The 20,722-nt window shown below is 37.5% G+C and overlaps 1 protein-coding gene across 2 annotated transcripts; it reads right to left on the bottom strand.

Annotated features, from left to right (window-relative positions):
- Window positions 1-282: 282 nt before the first annotated feature.
- Window positions 283-11,484, bottom strand: LOC139135026 (beta-1,3-galactosyl-O-glycosyl-glycoprotein beta-1,6-N-acetylglucosaminyltransferase-like). Of its 2 annotated transcripts, XM_070702190.1 has the most exons (3): window positions 11,082-11,421; window positions 7,285-8,673; window positions 283-1,814 (listed from the first exon to the last, which is right to left on the bottom strand). In XM_070702190.1, the coding sequence occupies exon 2, from the start codon at window positions 8,595-8,597 to the stop codon at window positions 7,308-7,310; it is 1,290 nt and encodes a 429-aa protein (XP_070558291.1). In that variant the 5' UTR covers window positions 8,598-8,673; window positions 11,082-11,421; the 3' UTR covers window positions 283-1,814; window positions 7,285-7,307. The 2 variants fall into 2 exon arrangements, with proteins under 2 accessions (XP_070558291.1, XP_070558293.1); XM_070702192.1 differs by lacking the exon at window positions 283-1,814 and having other exon boundaries at window positions 5,986-8,673; window positions 11,082-11,484.
- Window positions 11,485-20,722: the final 9,238 nt, after the last annotated feature.

Here is a 20,722-nt window from a genome sequence, read left to right as displayed (position 1 = left end):
TATATCACTCGATAGTTTAAACGTATCGTTAGAGAAGTTAACAATAAATTTCAAATATTATATCGCATTTATGCAAATTGGGTACCCTTGTTAATTATGCAAATTAGGAGGTTATGGCCCTACTTGGCAGCTCCACATCGTCAATTTTCTTAAAGTAGAGATAATAAGCTTTCAAATGATGTATGATGTGGCCGTATGTAAGGTGGGTACATTAAACTCCTAAAATAAGGCCTTTTTGTGGATTCGCCGCTCGCCTAATAAGCTAGGCAAACTCCCCGAAAAGAGACTCAAAAAGGCCGACATGAAACAAGCAGAGCCGCCCTGGAAAAAACCGGAGAACAAAAACCCTAGAAGCCAAAATTAGGGAAAAATACGACTGGAAACCTGTACCCGATTGCAGTGCTACACGTGCTTAAAGATATCCTGCAAATCTTGAAAATTAAGTGAATTTTACGAACGCAAAGCGAAAAATCAAAATGAAACAATACAAATTCAAAAAATGAAAGAAAACAAAAATATTACAAAACAAAGAAAAATGGATGCTGCACAGTGAGTGGCACACTGCTAAACTGACAATACTTCAACCGACACATTTGACAAACATCCTAACAACTGTCGACAGGCCACTCATTGACTAACAATGACGTCACGTTGAGACAATAATTTCCCGCTATTCTTCAAACCGCGGGAAATTTCATGTCTAATCTGGACTACAAGTACGCACTACGACACAATATATATAGGATTGCGGTGCCAGTACACTAAAGACTAAATTTTAAAGAACGGGAAAGGAGAAAAACAAGAACACTTTTACAAATTATAAAAGTAAACTCCGAGAAACAGCAAAACGATTTTCCAAAGAATCTACCACATAGGCATCCTTGGCATTAGATCGCCATCTTCCATGACGTTGCCAACAACGATCTCCAATGCCAGCACAAGCGGCACCAGTAGCTCCGCCTGAAGGAAGGGAATGTATCTTAAACGACTTGTCATCAGCACCTACCTCCTTCAGACGTGCAATAATGCACTCTCTTGCTCTGCTATAACTAATATTTCCATTAACAGAAACAAATCTACAAACGCTATTAGATGTGTAAAGTGGACGGAACAAAAAGTTGGAAGAAAAATCGATATCAGCCGCCTTGGCATATCTCAATAACATTGCATTAGGGCAGGCGATAGAACTAAGCTTGGGAATAACTAACTTATCGTTGTGCCGATACTGGTCTGTTTTACTGCGTTGAATACACAAAACAAGATGGCCTGGATTAACGAGCACATCACGACATCTCAAATTACTAACTTCATCAAATCTCAAGAAACCTGTGAAACTTACCAAAATAATCGCAAGATCTCGCAACACTAATAAATCATTACAAGACTTTAAACAAAGTGCACGTAACAAATCACTAGATAGGGGATCTTTTCTTCCTCTAACAACTGGAGCATGTCTCTTGGAAGTCTCCAATAAATTTATGACAAAAGGATGTGAAGTAGGCTGTACATGACCGCATACACTATGCACCCACTTGATCCCATAAACAATACTTGAAATAACGCCAGGAGAACAATTTTGTTCTAGTAAAGAAGTAACAAACAAAGCAACGTGCACCGGATTCCCTGGCAAGGAAATCTCTCCCTTGTTGCGGATAAATTGGTCCCAACGCTAGAAGTAACTGTAATACTTTTAAACTGTATTGTCATTCTTGAAGTAATCAAATGAATGGGTAACTTCTCTGCAAGTCGCTCCAAGTCCGGATTCTGTATAGATGCTCCCACTGCTGTCTTAACAGTGGTGTCAAGATCTAGACCTGCAAGCAATAAAACATCAACGGGTAAATAAATCGTTTAGCTCGAAAAATCAACTCGAAGTGCAATCATACAAAAATTCAGAGTATAACCTGAAAATATCCCGTTTCTACCTAGCCCTCGATCTTACAATGACGCCGGAATTCGGAAGAATACGGACTGATCGAATAAAATCAGCGTACAAATCACCATTTGGCATCAAAAATGGCCAAAAAGGCGCCGATCGCCACAAAGGAACCACTAAAGTCCCTTTAGCTCTATCAGTATTCAACTTCTTTACAACTCTTATTATTATAGCCGGTGCAGGAACTAGCCAATTATTTTCTCCTTCCAAGGATAGAGAAAAAGCATCTACGGCCGCTGAACCTGGACCAATATTTGGAATTAAAAATACCACATTTTGCATTGTAGCTAGAAGCAAATCTGTCGACAATGTGAGGTCCCCAAATATTATCCAAGAAACTGAACACATCGTCACTTATACTCCAATCATCGTCACCAACATACTTACTGAGCAAATCTGCCTTCACATTATTCTCTCTTGGCACCCAACGTGGAAACAGAACAACATCGACACCGGTCAAAAAGTTGACGATAGCAAATACCAGATGTTGCAACTCGGGAATTCTACTCCCAGCTTGAAGAATCCAGACAAAACATTCTTGTTGTCAGTATTCAGTTGCATCTTTTTACCTCTAAGAATGTCACTGTTACTTCCCAAAACCGATAAACCGCTTGTAATTCTCTCACTAACAACTTTCCCCATAGAGCCCTATGGCCATATAACTTTTCGCCGAGGCTGCTGGGTAAATTTGGAGCTCATGCGCACATGGCTTACGACCTGACTTGACCCCGCAATATCCAGCGAATTTCAAGATCAATACGTAAACAATGGCTAGCGACGGCAAAACATTTCGCGTTGTCCCATTGATAAACGCTATTGACATGTATGCAGATGACTCGACCTTGCACACGTCAAGGGAAACAATCATCGAGCTTGAGTCTGCTTTAACAGCCGACCTTGCTCATTTGTCATCTTGGTGTAATTCAAACAGGATGCTAGTTAACTCAGCAAAAACAAAAACTATGTTGATTACTTCTCATCAGAAACAATCACGCTTACCTAAATCATACCTGGAATGATCCATTGTCAAATGTTAGCGACGAAAAACTCCTAGGAGTAATTCTGAATTGCAATCTTTCATGGAGCGCTCATGTGAATTCCTTGCGTGGTAAACTATCTAGTCAATTGGCTTTGTTACGACGAATACGACATCTCTTGCCCTTACGGGCACGGAGGTTGTTCTATACATGTTATATTGAATCAACCTTCGACTACTGTTCGGTTGTTTAGGGAAATTGTGATCAATCCTACTGTAACAAACTTTTTCAGTTGCAAAAACAAGCTATTCGTTTAGTTTGTGGGGCTAAATGGGATCAACCAACTGGTCCATTGTTTAAAACTTTGGGCCTACTTCCACTTGGTAGTCGCTTGATTTATCAAAAAGGGGTCCAGATGTTCCAAATTGTCAATGGCTTGTGTCCAAATTATTTGAGTAATCTTTTCCAGCCTGCTAACGTTCATTCATCCAGGTCTCTGCGCTCAACTTCAACAAACAATTTGTACTTGCCAAAAATTAGAACGGAAATAATGAGAAAAAGCCTTTCATATTCTGGTGCTGTCCTTTGGAATGAACTCCCCTCATCTTTGAAAAACAGCCCAAATCTGAGATCTTTCAAGTTGCAATTGTATAAATTTCTCATGGATTGGGTGTGATTTGTTCTTGCCTTTTGTTGTAATGTTAGTTGTCTTATTGTCCTAATTGCTGTTATTTTTTCTTGACCTGATTTTTTACTGGTTTGTTGCTTGTATTAGTATTTGTATTTTTTTCCTCTGTCATTCTGTAAATTTTTTAATGTCGACCTTGTGGAAGATCGGCCTTATTGGCCGAACATGTTATCGACAGTAAATAAAGTTAAAATAAAATAAAAATAAATAAAAATAGAGAACAAATGGAAAGCCTCAACAAAAAGACTGCAGCAGTCGGATAACTACTTCCCAGCAGAGGGTCATAATATTGTGCAGCGTGAAACAGTTTTCAGAGGTAATTTTGTGGTCGTATGCCGACGATTTGCCGTACGCGTACGTACGTACTGCCATGGGGGGGGGGGGTGTCGGAAAGGCCTGGACGGACGTGATCAACATTGTGGTGGCACTGGTACACCTCTATGAGTTCATTGGCATATAAGTTGACATTTGCAGGCTTTTTTAGGTCTTGTGTGCCAGACACACAGGGTAGCCCAGGGTAGACGTGTCAGCATGGAGATATATATATAGCGGTTTCCACATGAAAAATCTCATTCATCTTCTCCAGGTCCTCTAAAAAGGACAGAAAAAATGCCCAGAAAACTTCGAAAATCACAAATTTTTGAGAGCGATTTTCAAAAATATGTAACTTAGGAAAGAAATGACAGAATTCCACCGGGTTTTCACTGTTTACAAGGTTGTCTTTCTGTCTTGCGATCTGCGCATGTGCAGAATGTTTTCAGCCAATTGTTGATTCAGAATCGAGCGTGATTCCAAGACAAGCAAAACCTCTCCACATGAGCAGATGGCGGCGCTCTTCAAAAAAATGACGTCATTGCTCATTAACCCCCCCCCCACCCCCACCCCCACCCCCTAGAAAGTTATACGGCTATAGGAAAGTTTTTTGTGTCTCTCCAAGTCGAACTTTTCTGACATTCAACCTTTGACCGCAATCCTACAGTTTCTTTCACACCATGACAAACCAGATAACCACCATAACCAGTAGCCGAAGCATCTGTATACACAATTTCCGTACACTGATCAACATTGTGAAAGAGTAGTGCCTTTCAAGCGACAAACATTGCGAAGCCACAATTCTAATTCGTCTAAGGCAAACGAATCAATACGAACAACAGAATCCCAACTTGCCCGCTTTTAGAGGCGAATATACAAATATCTTGTTCGAAGTCTAACTAGTGGGCCTATGCCACCCTGCATCGATCTTACTTGACCAATGATAGAAGCTAGATATCTAGCCTTGATCAATAAAACACCCTTTGCAATCTCATTCACTAAGCAACGAATGGAATCAGTCAATTTTCTGATCCTTTGATCTGTTACAGATATCAGTCCCCGCTGTATAGCTGTATATCAAAGCGATGACCCAACCATTCGACCTGCAGCTGTGGCTGCCAGTGACATTTCTCATCAGCCAATAAGAACCCAAAGGAGCAAATGTCTGACTTGACAATCCGACTTACCCGACTTGCATCCTTCACTCCTGCTCCACCCCCTAAACCATCATCAAAAAACATGAAAATCTTAAAGCCAAGGGAACGCCACCGGGACACGAGAACTCTTCTGACTTTTGTAAAAATGTACGGTGCTGTAGGCAAACTAAAAGGCAGAACGTTGCACAAAAACACTTGTTTCTTATCCCCAGCGAATTTCCTGGTACAACCTAAATAGGGTCTACGAAAATGGAAAATTTCAATGTGATGGTACGCAGATTTGATATCAAAAGAAAAAAGATAATCACCAACAGAAAAAACCTGTCTTGCTAAAGAGACATCTTCACAACAAAACTTAAATTTACATAAACACAAATTAAGATGCCTGCAGTCTAAAACCAATCTAGATTTCCCACAGCCACTAACAGCAACCGTCAAAGGATTTACTACAAATGGCGCCTCTGAAACTTTGGAAATGCAACCTTTAGAAAGTAACTTAGATAACTCTTGCTCCACAAAATCACCATTGATTAACGCCGAACGATTGTCCGGATAAAAAGCCCTAATCGGTAAAACTTTCAACGGCAATTTGTAACCATTGTTAATTACGTCCAAAACAGAAACACTCGCGCCCGCCGATTCCCAAATTTTAACAGCCGAAACCAACCTGCCACGAGGAGTTAACAGTAAAAGAAGGGTAACTGGTCAACTGGACCCCGCGTCAACTGGACCCTGGTCAACTGGACCCTGCACCCGCGTCAACTGGACCCTGCACCCAAGTCAACTGGACCCTAAAATATTTTTTGTCAAAGCATCCTTGCCCTTATCCTGTGTATTTTTGAGGTTATGATCCCCCATGCAGCAGTGACATTCTGGGACGTGATAAACACAAATCAAAACCAACTCCTAGAACTCTTTGATTTTCATCGCACAGGTGAACAGGCTTATAATGTAAACATGAAAATTCGGTGAAACTTGTGTTAGTTAATCCTAAACTACGGATAGATTGCGTATTGGACCCGAACTAGTGTGATAACATATACATACACTTGTATAAGTTCTGATTCAGCAACCTAGCAGCGCAGTTACAGACAATTGTGTTGTAGGCTAATACATGTACTACGAATGTGGGTCCACTACATATCATAGGAAGAAACGGAATAATCTCAACACAAGTGGATATTAATCACAAATGATTACATCGGTCGTAGGGGTCCCCGGCGACCTCTGAGCAGAATTCCGACGACCCTCCCTTTAAATTGATAATTCAGCCAGCTAATTTGCTAATACACGTATTTTGCTCAATGCACATATTTAAGAAATATCCATGCTTGGAAGAGTCAAATCTGTATGGATAACTAAATGATAAATATATCAAAATGATGCAGTGGTGACAGTTACTTTGGCAAATAAGGAACTGTTGAATATCTAATATATTCAGATTGTGGTCGACTGATTTCCGTGCACAGTGTAAAACACGTTTGGTGTGCAGAAACTATCAAAGTTACATTCTCAACGAGCTGCATGTTGCAAACACAGTTTTTTAAGCTATATTATTCACCGAAGATGACAAGAAAACCCCTTCATACTATATTTTCAAAAAGCAGAGAATCTAAAGTTTTGTATGGTAGAAATATTTCACTCAAAGGATGAATAGGGTGTATATTTGGGGTAAAAAAACTTAATTTTGGTATTAATGACAAAATTATTTTAAGTCAAAAACTTGAAACTATTTTCTGAAATGTAATATTTCACTTAAAAGAAGAATATATGTAGCAAAACAGACTATTTTGTTTTGCATTATCGATCCTCATTTTAAAATGGCCTGGGTTGAAAGACTGACACTCAAAAAAATTATTAAAATCATGATAAGCAAAATTAAAATGCCTCTTATTCAAAATGTAATAACTTTATTGCCAAACAAAATAGTCGTTTACTTATAAGACATTGAAAGAACATAATGTGAAAATTTCAGAAAATCTAACCCAGCCGGAGTGGAGTAAAATTCTTTGGAAATCTTGAAATTCGGAGATAAGCGAAGCCAGAAAATCAGATGTTTTGCACACATTTGCATAAATGAACATTTCTTTATCACGCAACTTACGACTACTTGACAAAGTGAAAGGTGAAACCAGTCGATCTTTTAATCTTGGGTTGACAAATTAATTAAAGGTTAATGAATATTTGGAAAAAAGGGATTTTTGCGCAACATACACTTTGTTGGATGCAGCGTCCCTTTAATTTATCGCACGGCCCAAAGTCCACTTTTCCGTTTCATCAAAACTTCGCCATGATCTTGTCTCGGCAAACTTTCTGTAATATGTGAAGTTCAAGGTGGCTGGCTCGTAAGTCCTGTGGTGCATGAGTTCCAAGATACACTCTGCCGCCAGGGCATCATAGTCCATGTGGAATTTGTTGACGAAAAGCTGAGGTTGCTGGACTAACCATGGTAAATCTCTCCAGGTAAAGACACACACGTTCCGGACGAACTTGCCCCTACAGTGCAATTCGGTAGTAGTCCACACGACCAGCCTCGAAAGAGAGTGTTCCGACCCCTTCGTACCAGGTCCCCCCGGTGCTGCAGGCAGCGAGGCTAAACTCTGATAGAATGTTTCGTCCGGGCTCTTCGTGTCCTTCAACCAATCAAGTAACTCCCGTGCAAGTTCGGAGTTATGAAGGAATTCGACAAACTGCCGAGTGAGGGCGGACTGCACACCACCTTTGCGGAGAGGTATCCCGCCCGGAATGCTTTCCGTCTTTTCTTCCGAAGTTCTCTCCAAGCGACCATCGACAATCACATGTCTAAATTTTGTCCTCTCGGGATCTCTACTTGCTGAGGTCATTATGTCGTTCTGGTCATTTAACTGTTTTAGAATCCTCACCATCTCTAAATTTGTCTTTAGGGGCATTTCCTGACCTGCAAGGTTTATGAAATATTTCCATTGAAAATTTGAATCAAGTAAGTCACGTTGACATTGGCGCTCTGCGTATACCTGGCTGATCGATCCCCAATACACAGTATAGAGGCGCGAAGCAATGAAGACATTACTGAAGCAGTTGGCGATGGCATGCATTGCGAAGTGAAGTGCTGGCGGTGCCTTGCGATCGACGTGAATGCAGTATACATTCTGAGGTCTGTAGATAGCTCTCAACAACAGTTCCACTTGATAAGCCGACGTGTGTATCATGATACTAAATGCTAGCGGGAAATCTATCTCCTCGTCTGTGACGGGTTTGTCGAAGTACCCCCTTGTCCCGACGAATTCATGGCAACTTTCGGCCATCTTTGACAGCGACTCATCGGAAAGGATCCGTTGCGTCGCAGCTGCCACAAGGCTGTCAATTTTTGATGCACTGAAATCATCGACCTGTGCGTGGATAAGATCGGCGCATGTCACGACTTTCGACGTCCCGACACTCGCATCTCCTCTCCGGTTGAACATCGTCACCGACAAAAGACGTAGAGACCAAAGAGTACAAGCAACAGCGAAACTGATGTATAGCAATGTTTTCTTCTCTGTTTGCATACTAATCGCTGGATATTGACAAAGCCTCTCATCTCACACGTAGCCGTCCAATGGGAACTCTCCGTCCTCAGCTTACCTAGAAGAAACCAATATTGGTGAAGAATATAGTTACGGGACTTCGAAGACAATTGTGGATAAAATCATGAAGAAAGATTCGAGGGCAGTGATAAAATAATAGATAGATAGATAAATAGATAGATAGATGGATAGATAGAAGATAGATAGATAGATAGATAGATAGATAGATAGATAGATAGATAGATAGATAGATAGATAGATTGGAATAGTATAATAGAGTGATACTAAGCCGTTTTTAGCTTCTACAACGAGTAGGACACCGGAGATGAACCAGAGTGCAGACTTACGTGGATAATTACGAATTTTAATTTTCCGACAGCTCTGCCGCTGCTAGCACGCCACCTTTCAACTCTACTTAAAATGAAATTTCTAGTTGAAATGTAATTTCGATTGATGGTGACGGTTCACTGTTCGCTCTAGTTGTTTTATTAATAAAAATATTATCATTCGTTTTCAAATTCTAAAGTTACCCTTGTAACGTCATGACTTTATCGATTACAAATCTTGTTCAAAGAAAAAGACACTGAAGCGAGCAAATGCGGCGACTACGTTGTGGTCAAGACTTTCTGCAGTAAAGCATGCGTACTAGCCTGATTATGATGCAACAGTAATTGTACACGTCTGAATTACAACATATATGAGGTGGAAATATACAACTGTTAGTTGACCACATAATGTTCAAAAACATGTTCACAAAATCGTAATTATACTTTTTTTGTGAAATTAATAATACTTTGGCAAGCATACTGGCAAAATACTGGCTGGTAACAGGCTTATCGGAAAGGGATTCTGACAGGTGCTTTCTGACAGGCGAAATCAAACTATAGTCACTTTGAAGAAAACTTAGATTGAGTTGACCCCTTACACCGTTACCCCGAGTACTTGAAGAACCGACCGATGAGAAAGGCAGATGCTTGAGAAGCCAAGGAGCAGTCCTACTTTACAAGGTGTACAGAGTGAATTGAGAGGACACAAATTGATGCCAAGCTGTCTACATAGTGACCACAACGAATCAAAGTATACTGCAAACATTACCGGCATGTATGGTTCCAACAGAATGTATGGCTAGAAATTCAGACTAACATTCTTACTAGCAAAGATTAAAGTCTCAATAGCTGCGAATTTTACGAATTATTTTCATGGTTTTATTTTCAAACAAAAGTTGGTTCGTGTAAATGTGCTAACTGAAGGACATGTATCAAAGTGTCACTATACTCACTGATTTGGACCATGACTACGCGTTTAACAAATTTAATAATAAAGGGGTGCCAAACTCATAAAATGGCGGCCCCACGGAAAAGTACAAAAATGCATCGTTTCCTGCACATACACATCGTGATCATAAAAGAAGCAAGCATGATGCCATTTACTTGAATGCACAACACACGATGGCCAACATTTTATTTTCTCTGTCTTATGATTAGTTTTTGGAAATGGCGTGAAATCTAAAATGATGTTAAAACGTTTGAATTTACATGCCTCTTTCGACTTTTATGACAGTGTTATACACTTTTTCTGTCTTTAATGGGTTTTATTCAAAGAAGACTATCAGAAAACTGATTGCACATTCGCAGCTATTTGAGCTTTATAGTAACAGTCAAATCAGATTTCAAATCAGATATCAGGATATGATGTTCAGATAGTCCTATTACAATTAGCACCGCGGATGAGTGCTCTTGAAATGCTGCAGCTACACTAGTCCATAACAGAGGTGAGCCATTCACTGCTTGAAATGGTGATTGTGCTGAACTCGTCTTTAGACTTTGTACTTCTCTCAACTACATGGGAACCAATGTTACCCACATCTCATTCTCTGAAAGAAAGCGATGGTTTCATGTCCGTTTCGCACGCAGAAAAAAGTTGATCAAAGTGTCAGCTAAAATATTTGCATCTATGACGTTAATGTTTACTACCAAGTGAAGTTTTAAGTTCATATCATGTGGTTCCTATTTTTCACGGCTAAATTTTGACGATGAATTGTAGAAGTTCATTTTGATTTATTGAGTTGTCGATAAAGAAACGGGAACAAAACTGCAACGTTAGTTGCCTTGTGATGTTTACATTGTCGAGAATTGGTAAACCCAAGCAATCCACCATTTATATCCGGCATTCCAAAAGGGTCACGGTTCGTGGTCTTCTTACACGGATCGTTTGAAGTGTTGCACACCTTTGCTTAGACTTTGGTGTGTCAGGTACGAAGTAATAAAAGAACACATTATACGATTCTGAGCTAGTTATGGCAGTTCTCCGTAAACCGGACATTCAACTTACTACTGCTAACAACTGAAAAATAAATTCACTGTGTATTTGTCTAACATGGCACTCGACAGTTTTGAGTTTTGACCAATTGAAGCCACAAATGACAGCAAATCTGTATATACTTAAACAGCAGCAAGGATGACTTACCCTAGTATTTCCGCTGTTTAAATTTGGCAATGTCTTTCACCTCTGCGTTCAAAAGATATCAGCTCTTCTTGCACTCACACACCGGACGTTGACGGTCAACCTCGCAAAGAGTCAACATTCACTTGTCCTGCAGGCTGTAAGATCCTGGTTTTGTCTCCCTGAATCGGAAGCTGCGCATGTGTAATATTTATATTTACAGTATTTCAGTATACAAACAATAGTCTGACGACAAACGGCTGACAACAACGTCGATACGCTATCGCAATCACAACTTGAGAAAGAGTTGTTGTTCCTCCAACGGACCGTAAGTTTTATATGCCATGTCAACTAATTAAGATGCAAGGACAGCTTCAGGTCACTTGACAGGTCCCGAACGTCACTTCCCGGTGTGAGACAAAGAGTGTGTCTGATTTGTACTGGTGTAATTCGTGTTGGGTTCGTTCCATCTGGCAAGATTCCAAGCCATTTATGACAGTGAAGTGAAAGTTTGAACTACCGCCAACAATGGTACTAGATTGTTTCCAGTATATATCAAGATCTGTCCTCGTTTTGTAAGTATGGAAACTACAATTTTGGCGATAACGACTATGATGCATATGACTCATATTTGATTTAGGGTCTGGTCAGGTTCTTCGGCCCGGGGGCGGTGGATTATTTTTTGCCGACGTCAAAAGGTGGCTGACCCCCCCCCATTCCAACTTTCGAAAACAGGGTGACCACCCTATTCCAACTTTCGAAAACAGGGTGACCCCCTGCACGCGACAAAGGTAAAACAAAAGGTGGAACATAAATTGAATAATTCAGTGTGTGTGTGTGTGTGTGTATATATATATATATATATATATATATATATATATATATATATATATATATATATATATATATATATATATATATATATATATTTATATATATATATGATTACTCTACAGACTGTTTCACGCGCTTGGCAATCGTCAGGAGTATATATATATATAATTATATATATATATATATATATATATATATATATATATATATATATATATATATAATTAATTTTGGGGTATTTTTTAAACATTTAGTCATTCTGTGTTTCAATGAAATTTATGTCATGTTAAGATAGGAACTTAAAAGTGTCAATTCGAAAGTTTGAATACAGTATTTTAAATTAGCTGTGAATGTACTTCACACTTTTTATGCATAACCAGATGTCCAGAACTGTGGTAAGAAAAATGTGATTGTGAAATATTAGTGCATGTTTCTAATACTGAATTCTCATAGAGGAAACAGAAAAGTATCAGGAATTTGTCATGCTTTTCATGTGAACAGGAGATTTTATAATGATTAGTACACTTTGCAAAAACAGACTTATAATTTACAGACATCAAGATATTTCTGACATATATCTCTGATATATTAATTTACTGCGCCCGGCCGAAATATATTAAACATGCAGATATCTTTGATATATATCTGATATATGAAATTCATGCAGCTAAAGGGCATGCAGAAAAATATTGTTTGATATTTTAAAGAAATGCACCCGAAGGGCGCGCTGAAAAATTTTAAACATACAGATATCTCAGATATATATATGTCTGATATATTAAAGTTTTGCACTAGGACGGGGCTCTGAAAAATATATCTCATTATTATGAAATTTACGTGGCTGGCACAATGCATTTTACGCAAGTATGAGTCATGTTGAAATTCAAAAACACACTAACCCCCTATTGGGCGTTCAAAAACATGGTGACCCCCCATCACCAAAGTCAAAAACAGGTTGAACCCCCCACCCCATGAATCCAGCGCTCCCAGGCCGAAGAAACTGTCCAGTCCCTTATAGATTGACTCGGGGGTTAGATTTGTCACCACAAACTCTTAAGGTTAAAATAAGGTTAATTAAATTGCCTCCCATCTGGACAAATATCTACAGCGGCATTCGAAATAAGTTAAATGAGATGTTGATGCAAGCACAAACACCATGATTAATCATGCACCAGGGGTTGACCTTTTGATGATCGGCATACTAGTAGACGCACGCTACCCCGCCAACAGATAGCTGTGTTTCCACAGCTACAATCGAACTAACACGAATTAACGTAACCGAGATTGCAAAAAACATATTTGCTCGATTTTCAAGGAGTACCAGCGGAAATGTATGTTTGTCATTCAAAATCTTGCACTGTAACAACAGTAGGGGCGGGGTGTCTAATCACTTGATGGCCGAACATTCATTGATTTGACCGTCTTTTATCATTTGATTTGAAATGGTGTTCTGTGATGATTAGAAGCAGCACAGCCAACAGAGTGTGTTATCCAGGGCCCTAGCTTAGCATTAAACTCGATGTCAGACAAATCCTTTGGTGAAATGAATGAATGAATGAATGAATGAATGAATGAATGAATGAATGAATGAATGAATGAATGAATGAATGAATGAATGAATAATTTACTTGTGGTCAGAACCAACAGCCATTATACATAACGTTGAAATCAGAAAGAACTGTGTGGGGGAGAGAGAGGGAGGGAGGGAGATCTGGAGAGAGAGATCTAGAGATCTAGAGATCTAGAGATCTAAAGAATGGAATATTATATTTTTGACACTACTACCGTAGTACCGAGGTTCGGCCTTCGGCCTCACACTTCGATCCAAGGCCTTCGATTTATCGACTATCCAATCATTGAACTGGAAACACCTGTGTTTTTGGTTTTCTTAAAATGAAAATGGAGCCTCGTGGAGTATGTTGGTTTTTAAAACTGTTAGGTGTGGGCTTTGTGTTCTGCGATCTTTTTCTTATATCACTTCAAATTAAAACACAGATGATCAAGGAGGCTTCTTTGAATTTGTATGTTAACGAAGAGTGGGACTCGACCTCGTTTTCTTACCTTATCATGAATGGGCTTCTTGAGGATAATCTCGAAAGAAATATGATAAAGTTTCACAACGTCGATACAAAAACGTAAAATGAAATATTAAATGAGACAATCAAAACACAGACAAAGACATTGGTCATGTCAGCAGTGAGTAGAAATTTTTAGGGAAATTTATTATTTATTCATATTATAATTAAACTTTGATAGCAGACATTTCAACGATGAGCATAAAATGTAATTTCAGCACATATGTATGTAAAGTAAACGAAAAATGCACAATACAATGATCCGAAATAGAGAAAATATGAGCAAGAAATCACTGTGATTTAACAATTAGAATGGTCTCAAGGCGTGTTTGTTACCTTCATGTCTCACAAAACATGACAATTTAGCGACAAAAAGATCAAAGGCGTTCTCCATCACACAAATAAAGTGCAAAGTGTTTATCTATATTTTAGGTGAACTATATAAGCCTGCTCTCATCCAAGCTGCCCTATCCCATTTCAGTTATCATCCCAGAGATCTTTGACTTTTGGAGATCTTTTCATGTGAGTGAATATTTCTTTCGTTTGTTAATCTTAACACTTTAGCACAGAATTTCATGCGGAAGATTGTGTTAAGTTGATGTCGGAGAATTCGGCCTCGGGATCCTCATCATTGACCTCATCAGGTTAGTTAACATATCCCCATAAACACCCGAGATCTTCTTTCTCTTGACTCAGAAATGAGAAGACAGTATTTACTAGATAGCTCATTGTCAAATTTTCTGACGGCCGAAAATACTTTCAAGTCCATCGGTTGATTTTTTTGGATGAAAAAGATAAATTTACTCCAACAAAGTGGCAAATAAAACAAATCTAAGTAACTGTGAATGTGTCGAGAGAATGAACAAAATTACAAAGCAACTTATCAGCAAAATAATCAGTCATTGAACTAAAAAGAAGAGAAAGAGAAATATAAAAAACATATCATCATATAAATGCATTCAGGATGCGTTCTTCTCCTTGAATTCTTACAAGGCTTGTAAACTTTATGATAAAATCCTGATCATCTTATAAGTGAAATACAATGTATTCATCCATGAAGAAAGATAACATTTCAATTTGTATAACATAGGATTTGAGTGTAATTTTAAAGGGAAACAGTCGTCGGAACTACGCCTGTGGGCTAGCTTCTTGTTTACAAACAATGTATTTCGTGCACGACATCTCGATGCACCTCATCATCATAGCTGCAACATGTAAATTATAGGATGTAGATTATGACAGACATGTTTTAACTTTCATCAATAATCATCGTACCTTGGATACAGTGTTTACATTGATCGTGTGGATGCCATGCGACCTTCGAGCTCACGACTGTATTCCTTTAATCCCATACATCAAGAATAGTTGAATTTCTAATATTCTAACCTGTGTATTTTACAAAGAAAGTGATACAGTATATAAATTCTGTTGTTGTACTATTATCATTTTCATTTCCTGCAATCGCTTATCTTTTGATATTGGTTTTTTATCAAAGTTGTGATTTCTGACAAAGAAAGAAACACATTTCTGCTGGATTAATTTTTACAAATTTACACTCAACTAAAATGTGTTCTAGTGTTTCTTCTTGGCTATAAATATAGCTTTTCACATCACTTAAATTGAAATTTTGGCCATGCTTCCTGTGACTAGGTCTCTGTGAAATATCTCCCAATTTGAATCATTTACTTAATCGCTGACAATTCCTGCCTGAATAAAGAAGCTTTGTAATCTTGATGACAGTATGGTAGGTCACTGATCTCGTACAGACCAGACGCACACCGAAGTCGCTCCGCTGAATTTTAAAGTTTTCCTGTATATCGAACACATGTGTTTATCATCTCTCGAAAAAAACCGGCGTAACAGAGGTCAGCGTAAACAGTGTGCTTTGGTATGGGAATCAGCTTGCAGCAATTTCGAACAAAAATCGGGAACTTTGCTGGCGGATCTCCTTCCCGCCACACCAAGCCACTCCATTTGTCCACTCTACGCATTCCTTTGTTGAATTGCAAGATGTCGTTTGCCGTCAAGTTTCAGTTTGTTGGTACTGAGCGGCAACGTGGAAAGTAACCCGGGTCCATCAAAATTGCGTTCTGAACTCGAAGCAGTTACCAAGGCAGATGTGGCAAGTATACTCGAAAAATTAGATTTAATAATTCGGGACACAGAAACCTTGAACTCCAAATTTGACAAAATGCAGACAAGAATGAACAAAATTGAAGATGAAATGCTCAAACTGAGAGAGTTTACTACCCACACTGAAGAAAAACCCAGTGAGACGTGGGCTGAGACTGTAGACAAAATCAAGTCATTGCTGAAAAACCGTCTTGAAATACCGGACGAAATTGATTTTGAAAGGTGCCACAGTCTTTCTAACGCCCCCAGCGGTGCGAGGAGGCAAGCCGATCATAGCCACGCTGAGTTAAAGTACAAGGACAAAAGTAAAATTCTTGCTAATGCCAGTAAACTACGTGGTTCCAACGTTAGTATTGGAGAGGACTTTTCGAGAAGAATACTAACATCCGTTTGCAACTATTTGACTATCTAAAAACACTGATGCAGGCTGACGAGACTGTCAAAGCCTAATAGGCGAGCGGCGAATCCACAAAAAGGGCCTTATTTTAAGAGTTTAATGTACCCACCTTACATACGGCCACATCATACGTCATTTGAAAGCTTATTATCTCTACTTTAAGAATATTGACAATGTGGAGCTGCGAAGTAGGGCCATACCCCCCTAATTTGCATAATTCACACGGGTACCCAATTTACATAAGGGCGATATAAAATTAGAAAATTCACTGTTAACTACTGTAAACATACTTTTAAACTATCCAGTGATATATCAAATGAAAGGCATTTGCATGTAGAATACAACTTTGATATCCAAAGACATATTTAAATTGATTTCACTGAAATATTTTCATATTTATCTTGAAAATAATATTTTCCTCTCTTTAATAACAATATTTTAAAATGTTAACAAATACAGCTACAACATACAGCTGCATCATATATCATTTGAAAGCTTATTATCTCTACTACAAGAAAATTGACAATGTTGAACTGTCAAATACGGCCCTAGCCCCTAATTTCCATAATTTTCAAGAGTATCCAATTTGCATAAATGCAATATAAATTGAGAAATTCATTGTTCACTACTCTAAACATACTTTTAAACTATCGAGTGATATATCACATGAAAGGTATTTGCATGTAGAATACGAAATGGATATCGAAAGAGATATTTAAATTGTTTTCACTGAAATATTTTCATATTCATATTGGAAAAATATTTTCCCCTTTTCAATAAAAATATTATAAATATTTTATCACATAGAGCCACATCATACAGACATATCATACATCATGTTAAAGCGTATTATCTCTAATTCAAGAAAATGGACAATGTTGAACTATCAGGTAAGGCCGTATCCCTAAACTTGCATAATTTACACTGGTAAGCAATTTGCATAAATGCAATATAAAATTAGAAAATTCATTAACTATTCTAAACAAACTTCTAAGCTATCGAGTGATATATCAAATGAAAGGTATTTGCATGTAAAAAACAAAATTGACATCCAAAGAGATATACAAAGTGGTTTTACTGAAATATTTTCATATTTGTAGTGAAAAAAGGTATTTTCCCCTTTTGAATAACGGTATTTTAAAAATTTTAACAGCAGTATCAATGCAACCACAAGCATTATGATGTGCAAAAAGTGCATAGAACACGGAGAACAAACAGCTGAAATGAGGTCTGGAAATGAATATTTTGTTTGTTTAATGTATGTTTCAAAACATATGAATGACTCTTCTTGTCTGCATTATTATCCGATACCGATGCCTACTTTTTATAGGTCAGAGAGTGTTTCTCCAAACATGACCTTTTGTATGGACACAGTCCCTTTGTGGATAGAGGGACTGTGGTATGAAGTATAATATACCCATTCACAGCATATGAAAACCTTTTAATGTTATATATATATATATATATATATATATATATATATATATATATATATATATATATATATATATATATATATATATATATATATTGATTTTTATCATATATGGTTAATGATTTGAACGCCGACATATTTTCGTAAAGATGTGTTGGGAAAATATCGCCAATTCCTATTAAGTCCAAACATAAAGAAAGATCCCCATGAACGACACTATTGTAGTTGTTGAAAAAAAAGTAACTATGTAGCCGAAACAATGTGTGAGAGTAAGCTGTAGTCAAAGTTATGGCATGATCTATGATCCAAGTCATTCATGGCGATACAGTGTCATGCATTTCCAGTACAGCTAGTAATTCTACAAATTCATCATCCTCTAACAGTTTTGTCATGAGTAAAAGGGTTGCCACAGTTATAGCTGCCTTGTGCATGGAAGATAAATTTGACAGCAGACACAACTGGTGACAGGTAATAAGAGAAAGCAGACTCCACACATCGTTCATATTTTATGGTTGTTTGAATTTTGTGTATGTTATGTTTGGCTGTTTTGTGTAAAGTGTTGATTTGCCATGGCGAGACGTACCCCTAATCTACTTATTCTGCCCTGAACCCGCACTGGAGTTGAAAGACTACTGTGACACTGCGATCCTTTGATGCTACCTTTCGAGAATAGAGTTGTCTTCATCAGTCGCTTAAAATTCATTTTCGGTTGGTGAAACGTGTGCACTGCTGGAACACGTTGTTTCACTGAAGTTAAGTTTGTTCAAGTAAGGAAGCTAGAATGTCTACCATTTCGGTCTGGTTGTGTTTGTGGATGTGCTCATGTGATTCGGAGATTGAGCTGTTGTAGGTGTTGTTTGGCATAGGTGTAACGCTTATATTTATATTTCATATGTATGTGATTAGGCTGCGTTCACAAATAATGGTGGTGAGGGGCGGAGGAATTCGTGGTGGAACCGAAAATTTGAGGGATAGTAGAGGAGCACTTGAAAGTTTTGATCTGCCTATAGGGGACCTGAAAATATTTTGTTCCCTTTTACTTTTTGCGATTCCAAGGTTTCAAAGGCAATTCAATGAAAATCGAATAACAATTAAATGTCATCCAATTGTTCTGAAGTTAGTAGTAATCAAACAAGATCTAGAATTACTTTTATTTTTAATTCTTACTTCATTACTTTTATCTCGAAAAAATCTTGTATTTTGTATCGTATTGTTGTGGCATAATTGTTCTAATGTATCGTAATGTTTTGCCTTTAACAAATCCTTGAATGTTGCCGTTTGATTGCATGAACTTGAATCTGGTATCTGTTGGTTTTGTGTGTGTGTTCTATAGTCGAGAATGTTAATTTGTTGCATCGACGACCTTCACAGATAATGGGGTCTAAAGATGTGATTTTTTGAGAAGAGCTTTCGAAAATTTCAGAGAAGGATGCATTTTTTATGTTTGATATGAATTTATTAAGCTCGAGTTGGGTTCCAATAAAAATCATACATTGTCTCTGAATCTCAGTCAGAGCGATATTTGTTTTGTGTGTTGCTGAATTATTCTTATTTTGTATATCATTTATTCTTATTTTGCATAATGTGGGCATTATATTCGTATTTACTGCATAATTTTATGAATATTAAAAATAAGTCAAGATATTCGCGATTTAAATAAAAATATTCAATAAGAATATTTTAGATACGTGTTTGGAATTCATAGCTCTATTCTACATGCCAATACCTTCCATTCGATGTATCACTCGATAGTTTAAAAGCAAATAATGAGTACATAACAATGGATTTTTATAATTTTATATCGGACTCATGCAAATAAGGTACCGGCGTGCATTATGCAAATTAAAGAATCACGGCTCTATTTTGCAGCTGCATATCGTCAATTTTCGTGAAGCAGAGGTAATAGGCTTTCAAGTGACCTTTAATGTGGCTGTATAATGTAGTTGTATGTGTTAAAATTATCAAAATATCGTTATTCAAAAGGGGAAAATGTATTTTTCGATATAATTATAAAAAAATTTCAATAAAATCATTGTAATATCTCTTTGGGTATCTATTGTGTATTCTACATGCAAATGCCTTTCATTTGATATATCACTCGATAGTATAAAGTATGCTTAGAGTAGTTAATAAAGTCCTAATTTTATATCACATTTTTGTATTTTGCGTACCCAGGTGAATTATGCAAATTAGGAGCTACGGCCCTACTTGACAGCTCAACATTGTCAATTTTCTTGGTGTACAGATAATCAGCTTTCAAATGACGTATGATGTGGCTGTATGATGTGGTTGTATGTATTAAAATTTTTAAAATATTGTTATTCAAAAGGGGAAAATATTTTTTCAATATAAGTATGAAAATATTTCAGTGAAATCAATTTAAATATCTCTTTGGATATCAAAATTGTATTCTACATGCAAATACCTTTCATTTGATATATCACTCGACAGTTTAAAAGTGTGTTTAGAGTAGTTAACACTTAATTTCTGATTTTACATCGCATTTATGCAAATTGGATACCCGTGTAAATTATGCAAATTAGGGGGTATGGCCCTACTTGACGGCTCAACATTGTCAATTTTCATAAAGTAGAGATAATAAGCTTTCAAATGACGTATGATGTGACTGTATGATGTGGCTGCATGTGTTAAAATTTTTAAAATATTGTTATTCAAAAGGGGAAAATAAACTTTTCACAATAAATATGAAAATATTTAAATATCTCTTTGGATATCAAAGTTGTATTCTACATGCAAATACCTTTCATTTGATATATCACTCGATAGTTTA

The sequence above is a fragment of the Ptychodera flava genome, chromosome 6 (genome assembly GCF_041260155.1).
Source record: "Ptychodera flava strain L36383 chromosome 6, AS_Pfla_20210202, whole genome shotgun sequence".
Classification (NCBI taxonomy): domain Eukaryota; kingdom Metazoa; phylum Hemichordata; class Enteropneusta; family Ptychoderidae; genus Ptychodera; species Ptychodera flava.
The sequence above is the reverse complement of the archived record's forward strand: the minus strand, read 5'-3'. Positions and strand labels throughout refer to the sequence as shown.